The sequence below is a fragment of the Cricetulus griseus genome, chromosome 3 (assembly GCF_003668045.3).
Source record: "Cricetulus griseus strain 17A/GY chromosome 3, alternate assembly CriGri-PICRH-1.0, whole genome shotgun sequence".
NCBI classification, from domain to species: Eukaryota; Metazoa; Chordata; class Mammalia; order Rodentia; family Cricetidae; genus Cricetulus; species Cricetulus griseus.
This window is the reverse complement of record NC_048596.1, coordinates 193657022-193674373: the sequence shown is the minus strand read 5'-3', so window position 1 is coordinate 193674373 and position 17352 is coordinate 193657022. Positions and strand designations below refer to the sequence as shown.

At 48.2% G+C, this 17352-nt stretch overlaps 1 protein-coding gene across 3 annotated transcripts in view; it reads left to right on the top strand.

Annotated features, from left to right (window-relative positions):
• Nucleotides 1–17352, top strand: part of Pkd1l2 (polycystin 1 like 2) — an 89237-nt gene that overhangs the window by 25164 nt on the left and 46721 nt on the right. For 2 of the 3 annotated variants that reach the window (XM_035442703.1, XM_027410785.2), the window contains exons 12-22: nucleotides 1514–1634; nucleotides 2572–2713; nucleotides 3873–4049; nucleotides 7317–7462; nucleotides 8057–8248; nucleotides 9194–9325; nucleotides 10892–11074; nucleotides 12870–12994; nucleotides 14437–14563; nucleotides 15979–16110; nucleotides 16903–17122. In XM_035442703.1, the coding sequence (XP_035298594.1) occupies nucleotides 1514–1634; nucleotides 2572–2713; nucleotides 3873–4049; nucleotides 7317–7462; nucleotides 8057–8248; nucleotides 9194–9325; nucleotides 10892–11074; nucleotides 12870–12994; nucleotides 14437–14563; nucleotides 15979–16110; nucleotides 16903–17122 (1697 nt within the window). Of the gene's footprint in view, nucleotides 1–1513; nucleotides 1635–2571; nucleotides 2714–3872; nucleotides 4050–7316; nucleotides 7463–8056; nucleotides 8249–9193; nucleotides 9326–10891; nucleotides 11075–11858; nucleotides 11862–12869; nucleotides 12995–14436; nucleotides 14564–15978; nucleotides 16111–16902; nucleotides 17123–17352 lie in introns of all 3 variants that reach the window. The other variant, XM_035442704.1, reaches the window with a different exon arrangement.

The window sequence follows — 17352 nt, the reverse complement described above, 5'->3', positions numbered from 1 at the left end:
CAGATGGACAAACATAACCCCTCAGGTGTGAATGAGCAGGACTCAAGGAATGGCCCAGGTGACAATTCAGGACTGCAATAGGATGGGACAAGCCATCACTCCTAGGACTGCAGGGGTAAGAGGAGGCATGACTAGAATCCCCTATGAACTATAGCTGGTGGAGCAGGACAGGAACCACGGCCTTGACAAGATGGGGCACCAGTTCTGCCGCTGTAGCCCTTCTGTAAGCGATGAAAAATAGCTTCATGCTCTCTTCAGCCCACCTTCTCTCCTCAGACCTCCTGGCCCTACCAAAGCTTTCCACTGGCTGGACCCACACAGAAGCCTAGAGGCTGGGAGCTGAGGCATCAGCTCTGCAGAGAGAGCTGGAGAATGTTCTGGAAGGGCTGTAGAAACCCACCAGCATGCTTGTACTTGACAGACATTGACAAGAGAAGAAGAAAGGTTGGAGGACCTGGAGATGCATTTTAGACTGACAGCAGATGTCAAAGTGACCTCTCAGGCTCCAGGGAGGGGTAGGGCACCATATAGAAGGCTCAGGGAGCTGTAGAGATGATGGCTTATTTGATAAAATGTTTGCTGTGCAAGCATGAGGACCAGTGTCCAGATGCCTAGTACTGAAGTAAAACAAAACAAAACAAAACAAAAAACAAAAAACCCAAACAAACAAACAAACAAAACAGACATAGCCCCACAGTTCTATTAAGTTCAGGACAGGGGAAGCAGAGACAAGGGTATCCCAGGGCTTGCTGGACAGCAGGTCTAGCCAATAAGAGAGCTTCAGGTCCAGTAAGAGACCTTATCTCAAACAATAAGGCGAAGAGAGAGGACGGCAATATCAATCTCTGACATCCATATGCATGTATGCAAAAGTACATACAGAGACACAGAGGGAGAGGGGCAGGGAGAGAGAAAGGGTGAGGGAGAGAGGGAGAGATGGAGAGGGAAAGAGGGGGTGGACCCAGACACAGGGTTCATGCTCCATTCACTCACTCCAGAGTGGTGTCCTCTGGGACCAATCATGCAAGTCTTCTGAGCCTGGCATGCTCACAAGTGCTCTAGGGGCTCTAACATGTCACTCTTGGAACTGCTCTCATTACTCACCATATGTGTGCCATCTGCTTTTATCAACACTTAAGAAAATCTCAGAACTTATATGGCTTTATCCATTTCCTTTACAGCTAAGGAAACCAAGACTTAGAGTTTAAGTTACTCATACAGGGTGAGCCTTCCTAAGTAACAGAGTCAGGACTGGAAGCCAGGGCCCTGTCCTGGCTTCCCCTCCCCATCACTGCAAGTGGAGTGATGTGGGAGTCTGGTCATGTCCAACTCTCTTCACCTGCTTGCAGAACAAGGTTCTATCCTGGTTAGATTAGAACATTGGTGGCTTTTATTCCATCTTTCATTTGGCCACATCCCACCCTCTCCACAGACTCAAGAACTGGGTCAAGGCTAGGCAAGAGGTCATGATGCCTGAGGGAGCATTCTCTCTTTAATTCCTTGTACCTTCCAGCTGTGAGAAGAACTGCCAGCCAGTGAAAGCCGACCAAGACGTTCTGCTCACGGTCACTGTGGAAGATGAAAGCCCAATGGCTATGTTCAGTTGGTACTTAGATGACACCTCGTCAGACAAGGTGAGATGCCTCAACCACTCAGTAGAAACTGTCTCCTCTGAGAAGACCAGACTTACGTTGAATACCAGGCCCTGAGACAGGGTGGGCCAACCCCACTTGGAGCTGGTGCAAGGCAGTCAGGAAGATCTGGGGACATGCTTCAGAGGGGACTGGGGGGAAATTCTAACAGGTGAATGGATGACACAAAGAAGCTAAGTCTATGGAGAGACATATACCGTTGCCCTCAGCCAAAGCCCCCTGCCAGCTGCTCGGCAGAGGCCTAGCACCCTTGCCCCCAAAGACATCTCTGCAGCACACCTCACACTGCCAAGGTCCCACAGGGCCACATTAAGAAAGATGCTTCTTTACTGGTAAAGGTTAAAGGGACATGAGTATTAGAGGCATCCGTAAATAGCTTTGTTTGAATAGTTATGATAATCTACTGCATATACCCCTCTAGTAGTTAAACAATTAAGCAAAATCGTATTTTTAATATTTAGATTAGTGGATATAATGTCAGTCTAAGGGTTCCAATTTTTGGAAATTTGTCATCTCTTGGTGAATTCATTCAAATATACTTTTCTTGTGATTAAAAAAAAAGAAAGAAAGATGCTTCTTAAACTGCTTGCTGTCACTCCCTTCTCTGCACTGATTACTAGCTGATTCCCCAATGAATTCACCCTGCATAAGTGAGCTGTGCACATTCCTCCTCAGGCTCCTCACTGCATAAGTAACATATGCCCATTCCTCTCTGGGCTCCTTTCCTGGGAACCGGACCTCAGATAAGAGACAAGGCTAGAGATTGACTATTTACTGACCTCCTGGGTAATAGCAGTGCCTGTCACTCATTCATCAGAGAGAAGTCTGACAGGCCTGGGGATGATAGAATCCAAGGAACTGGGGATGTCCAGGTTCCTACCCAACAGACTTTAGAGCCCTAAGTGCTGTTCTCTTGCAGGATGAGCCACTCCCTGATGCCTGCAGACTCAGAGGATTTTGGCCACGCTCACTGACCCTCCTTCACAGCAATTCCTCCATGCTGTTACTGAACAGCAGCTTCCTGCAGACTTGGGGACCTGTCGTTCGAATCCGGGTCACAGGTGAGAAGCTGTCACCCCACCTCCTGTCACAGAACCAAGACAAACTGGGAAAAGCTAAAATGAGGAACTTTGGCCTAGCATGGGGTAGGGTATGGGCTTTCTACTTAGGAGACTTTGGGCAAAGGATTTGACTTTTTGTTGCTTCAGTTCCCTCACATGTAAATCTGGGGTGATGTAAATACCTGCCCTGAGGACGGTGGTGGCGCACGCCTTAATCCCAGCACTTGGGAGGCAGAGGCAGGTGGATCTCTGTGAGTTCGAGGCCAGCCTGGTCTACAAAGCTACACAGAGAAACCCTGTCTCGAAAAAAAAAACAAACAAACAAAACAAAAACAATAAACAAAAACAAACACAAAAATACCTGCCCTGAAATTGTTATCAGGAAAGATGATTGGCAGAGTTCCGGTGAGACAAGCTGGCCACCCCAAGTCAAACTTCGTTTCCTACCAGAAGTCAAGAGTTACTCATTGAAAATGAGCCCAGTGCCCAAACAAGGTCACAAAGCAAAGATGGCTATGCTTCCTAAGAACACTTTCTTTTCCCCAGTTTCCTGCTAGGACTGCAGGCATGTGCCATCTGTGCCAGACAAACCGAGGCACTGGTTCAGTGGACGCTGCTGCTCTGCCTCAGGCCTTCCCAGCTGAGTTAGGCCAGGACCTTAGTTGTAACCAATTAAGGTTTTCCTGTGCTGGACTCTGGCGACCTCATGCTCTTTTTGAACCAGGCATGGTGACACATTGCTGCAGGACAGATGTGGTGGTGGTGGTGGTGAGCTCATGGCTAAGGGTATGAGGATGGAAAGAGATGGTTTCTGGGTAAGCTGCTCATGAAGTTCCTATGAGGAAGTCATTATTGGCACATCTTACAGATGACAGAGGTCAAGTCCAAGGCCTCTTGCACAGTAAACAGCAGAACAAGAATTCCAACTCCACATCTGTCTTGAGTATCTCTTCTCTGTCCATTTTCTCAAAGTGAGCCCTGGGGCCTTGCATTGGGGACAGTCATTAGAAACGAGTATTTGGGAACCTACCCCCAGAATCTCCAGAGAGACCAGAGGGTGTGGGGCTGCAGAGGCCCAGAAATCTTTGTGGAACAGGCTCTCCACATCTAAGTTTTTAGACACACAGTCCCCTAAGCACAACGAATCTTCCCTTTCCAGCACTGACCAGCCACGCCTACGGGGAGGATGCCTACGTGATCAGCATGCTACCTCTACCAGAGGTGCCCGCCTGTGCAGTCATCCCGGAGGAGGGCACTGTCCTCACGAGCTTTGCTGTCTTCTGCACCACCACCACAGCCCCAGGCCCCCTGGAGTATTGCTTCTGTCTGCAGTCAGGTACCAGCTAGAGATGCTGCTCTTCCCTCAGGCCCCATGACCATCTTCTCCAAGAACAGGGACTGTCCCTGTCATGGAACTATGGTAGAATATGTTCTAGAATGAAGGGAGGCACACAGGGTGAGGGACTCCTAAGCCTTGGTCATTCCCAAAGAACTGGCCCAGTCATCATACCAGAAGAACAGTATCCAATAGCAATGCCTGCCCAAGCCTAGAGGACAAAATGACTTTGTCCCAATATAAGGTATATGAAAGGGTTAAATGGATGAGGAGACCCAACAGGTATGGACATACCAAGTCATAGTCCTACACAAACACACACACACACACACACACACACACACACACACACACACACACACACACACACACACACACACACACACACACACACACACACACAACACACACACACACACACACACACACACACACACACACACACACACACACAAGAGCAAAAGGAGTAAGAAAAAGAGAGTCACTGCAGAGAGACACTGTCATTCTTTGAAAATCTGGAGCTGGAGCTACCTGGGAAAGCAGAACTGGATTTAGTTCACAGAGCCTTCAACACTTTCATTGACCCTGATTTGTAAGTGGCAGCAGAAAATGACTGTGTTCGAAAGACAAGCAAATCTTTTTTTAATTTTTTTTTATTAGTTCAAATTAGGAACAGGCTTGCTTCACATGTCAATCCCTTCTCCCTCTCCCTCTCCCTCCCCTTTCCCCCAACCCTTCCCCCTAACCCCCCACCTTCCCCCCACACCATCCACCCTCCACTCCCCAGGCAGGGTAGGGCCCTCAACGGGGCTTCCCCAAAGTCCACCACATCATCCTGGGCTGGGCCTAGGCCCTCCCTCCATGTGTCCAGGCCAAGAGTGCATCCCTTCACGTGGCATGAGCTCTCAAAGTCCCTTCTTACACCAGGGAAAAATACTAATCCACCACCAGGGGCCCCCTAGAGTGCGGAGGCCTCCTCATTGATATCCGTGTTCAGGGGTCTGGATCAGTCCTGTGCTGGCCTCCCAGACAGCAGTCTGGGGTCCATGTGCTCCCCCTTGTACAGGCCAGTTGTTTCTGTGGGTTTCACCAGCCTGGTACTGACCCTTTTGAACTTTATTCCTCCCTTTCTGCAACGAGGTTCCAGAGTTCAGTTCAGTGTATATCTGTGGGTGTCTGCCTCTGCTTCCATCAGCCATTGGATGAGGGCTCTTGGTAGGGGTCAGGCCAGTGGAGAGGGGCCAAGCAAATCTTAAAGAACATTTTTTCAGAAGGTTCTCAGAGGATGACTATCAAGACCTTACCTACACTGCATGACATCCCACACAGTCATGACAACCACACCCAGAACAGCAGTGAAATTGAAGAGATGGGTGGCTTGGGGCAGCTCACTCCATTTACTATTCCATTTTGGTGACTGTTGGTTCTCCCTGTGGCCTTGGGCATTTAGGGACCATCACATGAGCTCTGTGTGGGCGTACCCACGTGACACTTTCTTCCAAACTGAGGCACCACGAGTGTTGCCTGCCTATACTACAATATCTTGTCCCAGACATCACATGACATAAGCAGTGCACCTTTAACTAGGAAAAGGAGGATGTAAGCCCTTATCTAGGGAATAGAGTTTCCAATGGGTGCCCTGTCAAAGAATGTGCAAACACTGGGCTGTTTAGAAGGCAATGACTGGTTCTGAGTGTGGAAAAAAGAAAACCTAAGCAAGGTGAATAGGCTTCATTCCCAAATGCCTCCCCTCTGCATCCAAAGGGAGAGGCCAGATTTCCCCTTTTGTCCCAGCCCCCATCTCATAGAGGTGAGCAAGAAGGCAAGGAAGTGTGGTTGTACAACAGTGAGTGATCAGTTGCAAGTCAATTGCTTCACGGTTGTCTGTACACTACACAATGACTGGAGACTTCCGTGATGTGTGGGTCTCCTTTAAGGATCAAAAGATATTCATCCATTTACTTATGTTTACAACAAATACATGCCAAATGCCAGGCTGTGTTCTGGGTGCTAGGTATGTAGCAGTGAACACAACAGAGAAAATCCTTTACTTCCTGATCTTTAACATCTAGTGGTAGAGACATCTGGTAAACCATGACATGCACCACATGGTGCATTGTAGGTGATATGGGGCAGGGTGAAGGTCTGCAGAGAGTTCTTGTCTGAAGTGCTTCCATCCCCACACTATAAAACCAAACCCAGAACCAACACTGACATCAAGGGTGGTGGCTCATGTGGCTCATGTCTGCAGTCCCACCCAGTACTTGAGAGGCTGGGAAGGAGGACTGTTGTGAGTTCAAGACCAGCCTGGGCTCCATGGTGAGCTCTAGGCCAGCCTTGACTACAGAGTGATATATTATCTCAGAAAAACAAACCAAGAACAATGAAAAACTCCAAACAAACAAACATGGGCTGGCTTGATGGTTCATTGGGGACAGGAGCTTGCTTCTCTGGATTGGCACTGGAGTTTAATCCTCAGACCCACATAAAGATGGTAGGAGAGAACCAACATCATGAAGTTATCCTCTGCCCTCCATATCTGTGTGGTGACATGTGTGTATAAACACACACATATCATAACCACACACACACACACAATCACACACCACACACACATATCTCACACCACACATACATCACACACATATGAAGATTAAAACAAACAAACAAACAAGCAAAACACACCTACCTAACTCTGGCTGCTGATTCCTGAAGGGGTGAGTATCTGCTCTGAGTGTAATTTGGGGTGGGGGGCTGTTTCTATTCTTCCTCCTGCTCTTCTTTCTCTCTCCCCATTCCCTACCTTCTTTTCATTCATGTTGTAATTTGGTTTGCCACATTATAAAAACAAACACCAAAACCAAAACAAACAAGCCTGGGGCTGGAGAGATGGTTCAGCAGTTAAGAGCACTTGTTGCTCTTCCAGAGTACCCAGCTTCTATTTCCAGCACCTACATGGTGGCTCACAACCATCTAAAGTGCGATGCAATGCCCTCCTCTGGAAAGCAGAGGAACATGCAGACGGAGCACTTATATAAATAAGTAAACCTTTAAAAACATTTAAAAAATATTTTAGCCACCACAAAAAACAAAAACCCACCTGTAAATAGGGATAAATTTCCAACACTTTAGGGAAATGATTATAAAGATACAGCAATCTATGGATTCCCAGAGTGGCTGCCATCTTTTCAATAGCTGGAGCTTCTCTGGCCCTGTGACAAGGAGCTTGGCTCTTTACTCCTAACTGCTTCATTTCCAATTTCCCAGGTTCCTGCCTCCACTGTGGCCTTGAACCAGCACTCCCTGTAGTGTACTTACCACTTGGGAAAGAAAAGGATGACTTTGTCTTGACGGTGGTCATCTCTGTCACCAATCAGGCAGGGGACAGCCAGCAGACTCAAGTGGCAGTTAAGGTGGGTGGTGGTGATGGCTGGTGTTTCTTTACTGGGAAATGTCTCCACCCAGCTGAACCTCAGGAACTACAAGACAGGTGGAGGCAGCCGAGGGCATGGGTGATGAATCGCCTATTCACTCATTCCTTCCACAACTATTTACACAGCACCCATCCACCTTGTGCCAAGTCCTGAGGATACAGCCATGGACACATGGATAACACCTCTACCTTTGTATATCTTATGACTTAGTAGCCAGAGTATGGGTAGGTCCTGGAAGCAGGGGCAAGTTGGAGCAGAAGAACTCGGGCATGAGTTAGGACTGAGATCAGCCAAGAGAACGATGGGCAGAGTCTGGAGAGGTCTTGAGAGAGGTTCATGGCTGGGAGGCAGGTGCAGGTAGGGGATGGCTAGAATAAAGAGGTGGAGTATGGGTTTGCCCAAGATATGGTGTTGGAAGCCATCAGCTTCCTGGTGCAAATGGGTCCAAGTGACCTCAGTCTCAGGAAGCGCCTGAGAGCTCTGCTCTAGGTCTGCTCTGCTCCCAGACCCATGACTTCAGGAGTCAGCATCTTGAACAAAGACTGTTGAGCTCATTTCTGGTTTCCTTCTCAGGTGGGACATGGTAACACTGGTGTTGACAATGAGACATTCCAGGCTATTGTGTCAGAGAGAATCACCACAGCTCGACAAGATGAGCATGGCAGTGACCAGCTTCTCCTATTTGCCAAGGCTGTGTCCTCTGAACTTAACCAGGAGGACCAGAGCCCAGGCTCTGGGCGACTTAGAACAGATATCAAGTGGAAGGTGCGTGAATTGGATCCTTTAAAATCTATATGTAGCTTCTTGGGGTGATTGTGGGGTTCATGAATCAGAGAAGCCTTGAGTATCTCCCAATGGTCACTGTCACTTCTTACTTTAGTTCCTCCCATGAGTGGCATAAAGTGAAGAAAACATCTTCCTTATTGGTAACCCACTTTCTCTGCCCAACACCATGGAGTCAACAGCCTCCTGGAAGCTGAAGCCTCACTCCACCTCCCTCATACCAAAGATGACAAAACCAAGGGCCAGAGGAGGAAAGTGATCAGGCATGCCTAGGCAAGGCCAAGAACTTTCTGAAGGCTATAGGGGAGAATCTACTTTTTAGTTTTCCTAACTTCTAGAGGTCATCATCAGTCCTGGGCTCCTAACCCCCTTTTCCGTCCGTCTTTCCGTCCATCTGTCCGTGTGTGTGTGTGTGTGTGTGTGTGTGTGTGTGTGTGTGTGTGTGTGTGTGTGTGTTAGGGGGTGGAGCTTAGGTCTTCATTCTTGTGTACTAACTATCAAGCTATCAACCCAGCACCCCTTACTACATTTTTGAAGCATTCTCCTCTCCAGGTATCCCCTCCCCTCTCTGCACGCATCACCCGTCTCCTCCCTCAGTGTTCCCACCTCTCTCGTATGGAGATCCTGGCAACTGCACCCACCTGTAACTGCCAAAGGATCTCCCCATGTGAAGGTGCTGAGCAGAACTATATCTTCGGAGTGATTTTGCCAAAGCCCCTTTTCTTTTTTTCTGGGAGGCAACATGGTCACAGGTTTCAGCTTCCCAGAGAGGGAAGCTTGTGGCTATTGTCTTGTATGTCATATATCCAGGTCTACAGAACTCAGATGAGCTCAGCCATTCCTGAGATCCCAAATTGTCCTGCAAGGCCTTTAAGGAAGCCTTTGAAATATAGTTTATTTCCTGGCCTCTCTCCCCTGTGTGCCAAGGTCAGAGAGCTTGTGCTGAGATCACTGTCCACGCTCGCCACTGGCCTGGAGAACATGCAAAGGGTGCAGGGTTTTGCTGAGACACTGAGAGAGGTGACTCACCGCAGTGAGGAGCTCACCCCTGTGGCCCAGGTGAGACTTTCCACTGGCAGAGCCAGACTACAGCACACATTCCTCCATGCTATGTGGGTGGCAACTCATTAGGGCAGAGATCAAAGAAGTCTCCCAGCCATGGTGCTATCCTGGAGCCAAGACTTCTGCCATCTTCTTTCCAAGAGTCCTTCAGGGTCCATGACAGGCCCCAGTGTTTCACTCTGGGCTTATGGCCTGTGTGCTTACTGCCCACTGATGGGCACTAGTGAGAGTACCTAATCATCTTTGGTCCCAAGTGTGTGTCCAGTTATTGCTGCTGGCCCACTGTGTGTCAGCCTAACACAGAGCTGCTGGCTCCTGCCTTTCCAGCCTGGGGTCTTCCTGGTCCCCAAGCTTCCCAATGTGCTCACATGGCAAGGGGATTCACCCAGTGTTCAGTGGCTGGTGGGGATGGGGCATGAGTACCTGAGCTCCCAGATACTCTTGGTGAGAAAGCCTTGTGCCGGACTGAGCCCCAGGTAACAGATTTGCACCTTCTGCATTGACCTCTGACCCTTCCTTTTTTGACTTCTCCACTTCTCCACTTCTCTAGAATGTTCCCGGGGATCACCTTCAAACCAATGACTTACACTCAAATTTTTGCTTCAGGATCATCTTCCTGAAGAATCATAGCGAAGTACCACATTCCCAGGGTTATGGTAGTCCAGGGCTGAAATGAAGTCACAAAGCCATGGAGAGGGAGAAGCACCCTGGTCCTGCCCAGCTGCTCTCTGCCAGGGGGAGGGAGGATTATCCTCACAGATCTCCTGGCCTGGTCAGCAAGGCTCGACTACTCCAGGGCCCTGTGCTGTCGATGAGACCCTTCTGTGATGGCTGCATCTGCTCATTTGTTTTGTGCACACCTGCCTATGCACACCCCTGCGGACATCCCCCACACCCCACTTGTATGTGTTTGTGCACGAATTTCACTCATTCTCCAAATGCTTCTCGAATGCCTGTGTGCCAGTATTGAATTCACTCCCACGGAGATCTGTCCTCATGGTACTTCCAGGCTACTGGGGCAACGAGACATTAAACATTCTCACAAACATATACAAAATTACAAAATTGGGGTGAGTGTTATGTCCAGCTATCTACCGTCCTGTGCATCCTTTTTCCATCCATCCATCCTCCATACAAACATCCTTTATCAATCTCCCATCCATTTTTCCTCCGTCCATTTTCATCCATTCATCCTCAATCCATCTATTGTCCACCTGTCATTCATCCTTCTATCTGTCCTACACCTGTCCTCCATCCATCATTTTCCTTGCGTCCATATTTCTTGCCCCTAGTCAGCAGATGTTACCAAATGCTTGATATGTCAAGGGCATTGTGCAAAGAACGCTGGCAAAATTCAGAGGCAGACCAGGCTACTCTCCCAGAAGAACTTCAATCCCAGTGAAGAGGAAAGAGCCAGTTTTAAGTCAGGATGCTCATGTCAAGTTCTGGTCTACCTCTTCCCTGGCTTGGGCCTCCCTGAACCCTTCCAGTACATTCCTTATTCTGTGACCGGCCCGTCCCAGGCAGGGGCTCACACTGTTTCTCCTTCTTGGGTGAGCCCAGTGGGAGGCCATCCAGGTCCTGCAACATGCCACCGAAGCTCTGTTGACAGCCAGTGCCAAGGTTCATCCTGAGGACCAGAGACGCCAGGAAGCCACCAGAGCCATGTTTCAGGCTGTGGGGAGTGTGCTGGAAGTTTCTCTCAGTCGTGGATCAAAAGAGCCTCTGGAGGCCAACAGCAGCCAGGTGGGTGCCCTGGACCAGAGGCAGAACCCCCCCCCCCACTGCATGTCCAGCTTATGCTAGTGGATTTTTTTCGACAGCGTAGAGATGGGGGACAGCTGCAAAGGTTACAGTGCTTCTTGGGAGCTGGGTGGAAGGTTCTCGAAAGCAGATGTGGGCTAGCACACAACAGGAGTGCTGCACTCAATGAACCCCGCCTGTCACTTGGGAGTCAAGTCACCCAAGTTTCCTAAGCCTGCTTCTCTCATCTGTAGCTAGAGGCACTCTGCCTCACCCTCACTAACTGTCCACTTTGCAAGTTTGGGCAACGTCCTGGTCTTTGTATCCAAGAATACAGAATGTCTTTAGAAGTCAGCCCCCTAGAGCAAGAAAGGAGGGACAGGTGTGGCTTGCAGAGTCACTGGTGGGCCTTGAGAGTACTGCCTCTCAGGACATCATCTTGGTAGAGCCACAAAACCTAATGGTAGCTGCTCCACAGTCCTTCATCCCATGGGCCACCTTTCCTATTCAGAAAGAACTAAACGACAGACAAATGCAAAGATGCAAAGTCATACTCTCACATGTGGCCACACGCTCAGGTGCTAAACAGACTTCCATGCTCATCCTTATACACTCATATGTACAGGCCCTTCACAATTACATATGCACAGCCACACAGGCACATGGCCATACACTCATGCACATACCTGGAAGCCCCCAAACACACATTCTTCGTACTCAAGCACATACACACAAGCATAGATTTACATGCTCATATGGCAATGCAGTGGCATATAAACTCATATAGGTAGTTTCAGCAACACATCAACTTGCCCATACATTCTCATATATACTTAAACACACACCCTCACATCACTTCCCAAATTCAGTCATACACTCACATTTTCACACTCCAGTGCTCACACTGTCTTGCATGTACACACTCAAACACACACATAAATCACATCTCAAATACAGTCATGCATACACACAAATACACACACACACACACACACACACACACACACACAGAGAGAGAGAGAGAGAGAGAGAGAGACAGACAGACAGACACACACACACACACACACACACACACACACACACACACACACACACACTCCTCTGCTAGGTCCTTAGCCCAGCTTCATTTGTCATCATGAGAATGTATCTAAAATTTTTCAAACATGTATTTATTTGAGGAGCACATATGCCACAGCATGCACGTGGAGGTCAGAGGACAGCCCACGAGAATTGATTCTCTCCTCCCACCATGTGGGTCCCTGGGATGGAACTCAGGTCATCAGGTTTAGTTGCAAGCTCCTTACCCACTGAGCCAACTAACTGCTATCAAATGTGTCTTATCTGGGGGTTTGCATGGGGCAGGGAGCTGAGCTTATCTGTGGCTCTTTCTCTCTTGGAGCAAGACATAGGTCATATGTACACACCTGCCAGACAGAGCCACACAGCACAATGGCTCTTCATATGGATCCTGGAGCCAAATTTCCTGAGAGCCTTGGTTCATCTCACCAATATGTGACTTTCCCAAGTCACCTCTTCTCTATGTTCTCTCCTCTCTTCTACCAAGGGGATGGAAAGCACCTGTCTCATGGGGTTGCTGTGAGGGTGCAAGAGCCCGTGGGAGTCAGGCCAATGTTTTGGACTTCTTGTGGGTGTCTGCTTTGCCCATGACCTGCGTCTTTGTCCATCACTTCCCTATCCTCTCCCAGTCCCTGCTAAGAGTCCCACAACAGTAACCTGGTGACAGCAGCCAAAGGGGCCTATGGTGACAGCCCACAGCAGTATTCTGCTTCCTTTCCAGGCTCACATCGTGACCCAGATACTGCAGATTGTAGACCATTTACAGACTGCCCTCCTGCTGGGGACATTGCCAGGGAGCCTTCCAGGCATCCTGGTCACCCCCTCCATCTCTGTGTACACAGACAGGTACTAAGCAACACTGTGCATGTCCAAGAAAGTTGATGCCCTAACCCACGTCCTAAGCTACCCAAGGCAGGGCTCAGAGGCCAGGCTTAGGACTGGAGAAATACTGGGATCTCAGCCTGGTGTGTGAGTGTAATGGAGTCTTTCCATCATGGGAGGCATTTGTTTGGGGCAGAAAGGGAACTCTGGAGGGCTGAGCCCGGTTTTAGAGTCACCTGAGTAAGTCTTGAGAAAGTCCTAGCTTAAGTATGCAGGTAAGGGGGCGAATGAATGGGACCACCTCCTCACACATGTCATCCTCACGTTGTCCTGGGTGGTCTTGGCTATCCCATTGTTTATAGAGAGCCTGTGGGTCCCAAACATGCTTGTCTATGACACTCCCAAGAAGGTTTGCCTCAGTGACCACTGACCAGGGCTTTGGGATACTTCCTGTTGTGTGTGTTTTTCAGGGGAGTTACTTTGATGTATTTACATATTTATTTGTTGAGATGGGATCTCGCTGTGTAGCCTTGGCTGAACTGGAACTAGATATGTAGACCAGGCTGATCTCAGAATTACAGTAATCACTCTGCCCCTGCCAGTGCTAGATTTCTAGGCATGTGAGCTATCATGCCCAGCCTGGGGCATCTATTTTAATGAATATAGAGACCGAACAAAGAAATAATTCCATCTAAGTTAGCTTGGTACTTATTGGGGTTAGTTACAGGACTGTAGGCAACTTATGGGTGGGTTCACCATTGAAGAAAAGAACCCCACTTCCCAGCAATTATTACCTGCTTATATATTCTTGGGGAGGGATGGGGGTCTTATATGTCTCCTGGGCCTCACAAGCCTTGTGACCTTTCTTGTCCTTCCACAGTGCAATGTTAATGGGCCCAGTCTTGGAGCCATTAACTGATCACAGCTACTATGATATACAAGATGGTGAAGATCATGTCCAACCCAGAGGAAACAGACACACACATCAATACTACTCCCTGGCCATTAGGCAGGAGAGGACTCCCTCACTATGCCCCAGTCCTCCGCTCCTCAGACTAGGATTGCTCTCTTGGGTCCCAGTGACAGATTCCATAAGTAGTATTGAGCTCTGAAAACAGGTCCCCGGTCTTATCAAAGGGGACAAGGTCAGAAAAGATGGGGTTGGAAGCTCATGGCTTCAAAGGTCAAGGGAGATGGGGGGAGAAACTTGGAGAAATGATTCACCAGCCACTTGTTAAGTACTATGGCTATTCTAGGGATTGAGAGTCAGTTCTAAGCAACTCCGCTTGTTCATGGACCTCCAGTCCACACGGAGGCATCAGCACCTTTTGATGCTGTTTCTGTTTGAAACACAAACTACAGCCATCTGGACAGTAAAGTGGAGGCCCACCCCTCCTCCCAGTGTACAATGGGGTTCTTCCTCAAACACCAACTTTCTTTTCTTCCTATTCTCACCCTGTGGTCAGAATACAGCCATGGAGTTGGCAAGGCTCTTCAGTGCACACCACCAGCGCTGACTCTGTGACCTTCACCCTGCCTGCCACCACCTCCCTCTTCCCTTTGGAGGACAGCCAGGAGCCTATGGACATAAGGGTAACACAGCAATGCCTCCTCTGAGATGACCTTTATGTATGCAAAGTGCTGGCCTTTGTATTTGCTCACTGATGATGCTAGCAGCCCCACCCACTACAGAGGAGGTTCAGTATCTCATCAAAACCACAGCCAGGATGTGGGACTCAGACCCCACAGCTCTGGACACCCAAATCCATTTATTTTCAGTGGGTTACAAGCTTCTCCCAGCAGCCTTAGCTCTGTGAGTTGTTGTGAAGCAAGCCCTCCATGCTCCCATCTGTAACCCATAAAAAGACTAGGGTCCTTTTCATCCCAGATTAAGGCACATCTGATTCCCCTGAATGCTAGTGTAAACAGACAAACATCTTTCTTCTTAGACACTTCTTACTACTCCTGGTAGCCATGGGGTTGTTTTTAGGATGCTTGTGAACATGAGTTTCAAATCTGTGGCTGCTCAGTCCCTTATATAAAGTGGTATGGTAGTTATACAAAATCTATGCACAGGGCTGGAGGGAAAGCTCAGCTGTTAAAGGCTAGGCTCACAACCAAAAATATACAAAATCTATGCACAACTTCATACCTGTATATATACATACATATACATACACATATACACACATATAAACATATACATACACATATAGACATATATATATGTATAGACAGACATATATACACATACATACACATATACATGATACATATATATACCCATATAAGACATACATACACATATACACAAGCATACACACATACATACACACATGCATATAGATACACACATATATACATGCACACATGTATGCATGTGTATGATACACACACATACATTATATATATATATATATATATATATATATACATACGTGTGTGTGTGTGTGTGTGTGTGTGTGTGTGTGTGTGTGTGTGTGAATTAAGAGAGAAAGAATCAGGGAAGGAAGGAAGGAGGGAGGGAGGAAGTGAAAGGCTCACTATGTAGTCTTGACTGACCTGGAATTGTGTAGACCAAGCTGGCCTACACTTCTGCATATACTTTAAACAAAGTCAAGGTTGCTGGTAACAGCTGATACAATGTAAACGCTACCCAAATAGTTAACAAAAATGTGTTAATTTGGAGAACAACAAGAAAAATCAATACCCACGCAGATGCTATTTTTTCCTAATATTTTCAGTCCACATTTAGTTGAGTCCACAGATACAAAACTAAAGAAGTGGAGATCTGACTATATGGACTCTGGGGGCGGGGGAGACTTGCTGGTTCCCACCCAGGCCAGCACTCTGAGACCACATCTTCAGAAAGCACCATCAGTTACAGGCAGGCTTCTGCATCCACCCCATAGAGCAAGGGCTGCTCATCCAGTCTCAGGATTCATTGTGCACACGAGGGCCTATTCATCTCCCATCCCTCATCAGTGCTTCTTGCTCTTGGCTTTCAGATGATGAGTTTCTCACAGAATCCCTTCCTTTCCCGAAGCCGGTTCGAAGTCAGTGGAACTGTGGGTGGACTCCGTCTGACCAGCTCCAGTGGTCATCCCATCCCAGTGAAGAACCTGTCACAGAACATCGAGGTAGGCACTGGAGTGTACCCAGAAGTCAGGTGGCACTTGGCCTTCTCTTCAGCTTTGTTTAGGACCAAATGGACCAGTTGTGAAAACAATCGTTAGAGAAATCACTCAAAGTACCTCTTGTCCTACTTAAAACCATACACATGTGACCATTCATACATCTTTGGTGTATGACAAGTTTTCCTGGGAATTTAAATCTGTTGGGTGGAATTTTAATCATTGCACAGACTATATGTTCATTTTAAAGGCCCATAATGCAGTCTCCAAAATGCCATTAGGTTTTCTTTAAACTTAAGCAAGAATGCTAACATACCATGGTCCAATGGGCACTTAGGATCTTAACGAGCTTACTATTTCCCTAGTCATCTACTGTTTTCTCTCAATGACTGACTAACAGTTTGCAGGGAAGTCTCCATCCTTGCCCATGGCACCCGTGAATGTGCTACCAGGGACTTGGCAGATTAGATGCAGTTAAGGACCTAGAGATGGGCATCTGAGCCTGGATTGCTCAGGGGTCCAATGGAATAACAAGGGGCCTCAGAAGAGGGAAGTAGAAGGGGGTATTGACTGCTATTCATGACACAGAGATTGGTTTGGGTGATAGGAGGAACATGCCAGAAACCTAGGACCACAGGTAGCCTGCAGAACTGGGAAGGATGGTAAGACAACCCCTGCCCCAGAATCTGTTGCAGAGATCTTCCTGTCCACATCGGGCCCAGGATGCCACAGGGCTTTAGATGGGCACCACTTGCCCTGCCCCTCTACCTGGCTGTAATTCTTTGTTTCTGAAAACAGATCCTGCTGCCCCGGATTTCAGAACACAGCAAGCCAACGATGCTGAGCCTAGCCACACCAGAAGCTCTGTGGGTGAATGTGACTGCAGGGGAGGCAGCTCTGGGGATACAGCTGCACTGGGGACCTGGAGTTGCACTCACACTCAGCCTGGGTTATGGCTACCATCCCAATGAGACCATCTATGATGCCCAAACACACCTGCCTCCTGTGGCTGCCACAGGTAGTCAGCTTCCTATGCTGTTTCTTGAGGGGCTTCCTGGGTGTGGCCAGCTTCAAACTAAGATGTCAATATATATACATTGAACAAAGCCAGAGAGATGGCTCAGTCCTTAAAATATAAGGACCAGAGTTCAATCCTGAGAAACCACATAAAAATCTTGTTGTAGCCTATGCCTGTGATACCAGTCCTAGGAGAGGAGAGGATCAGAGATGGGAGGTCCCTGGGGTTCA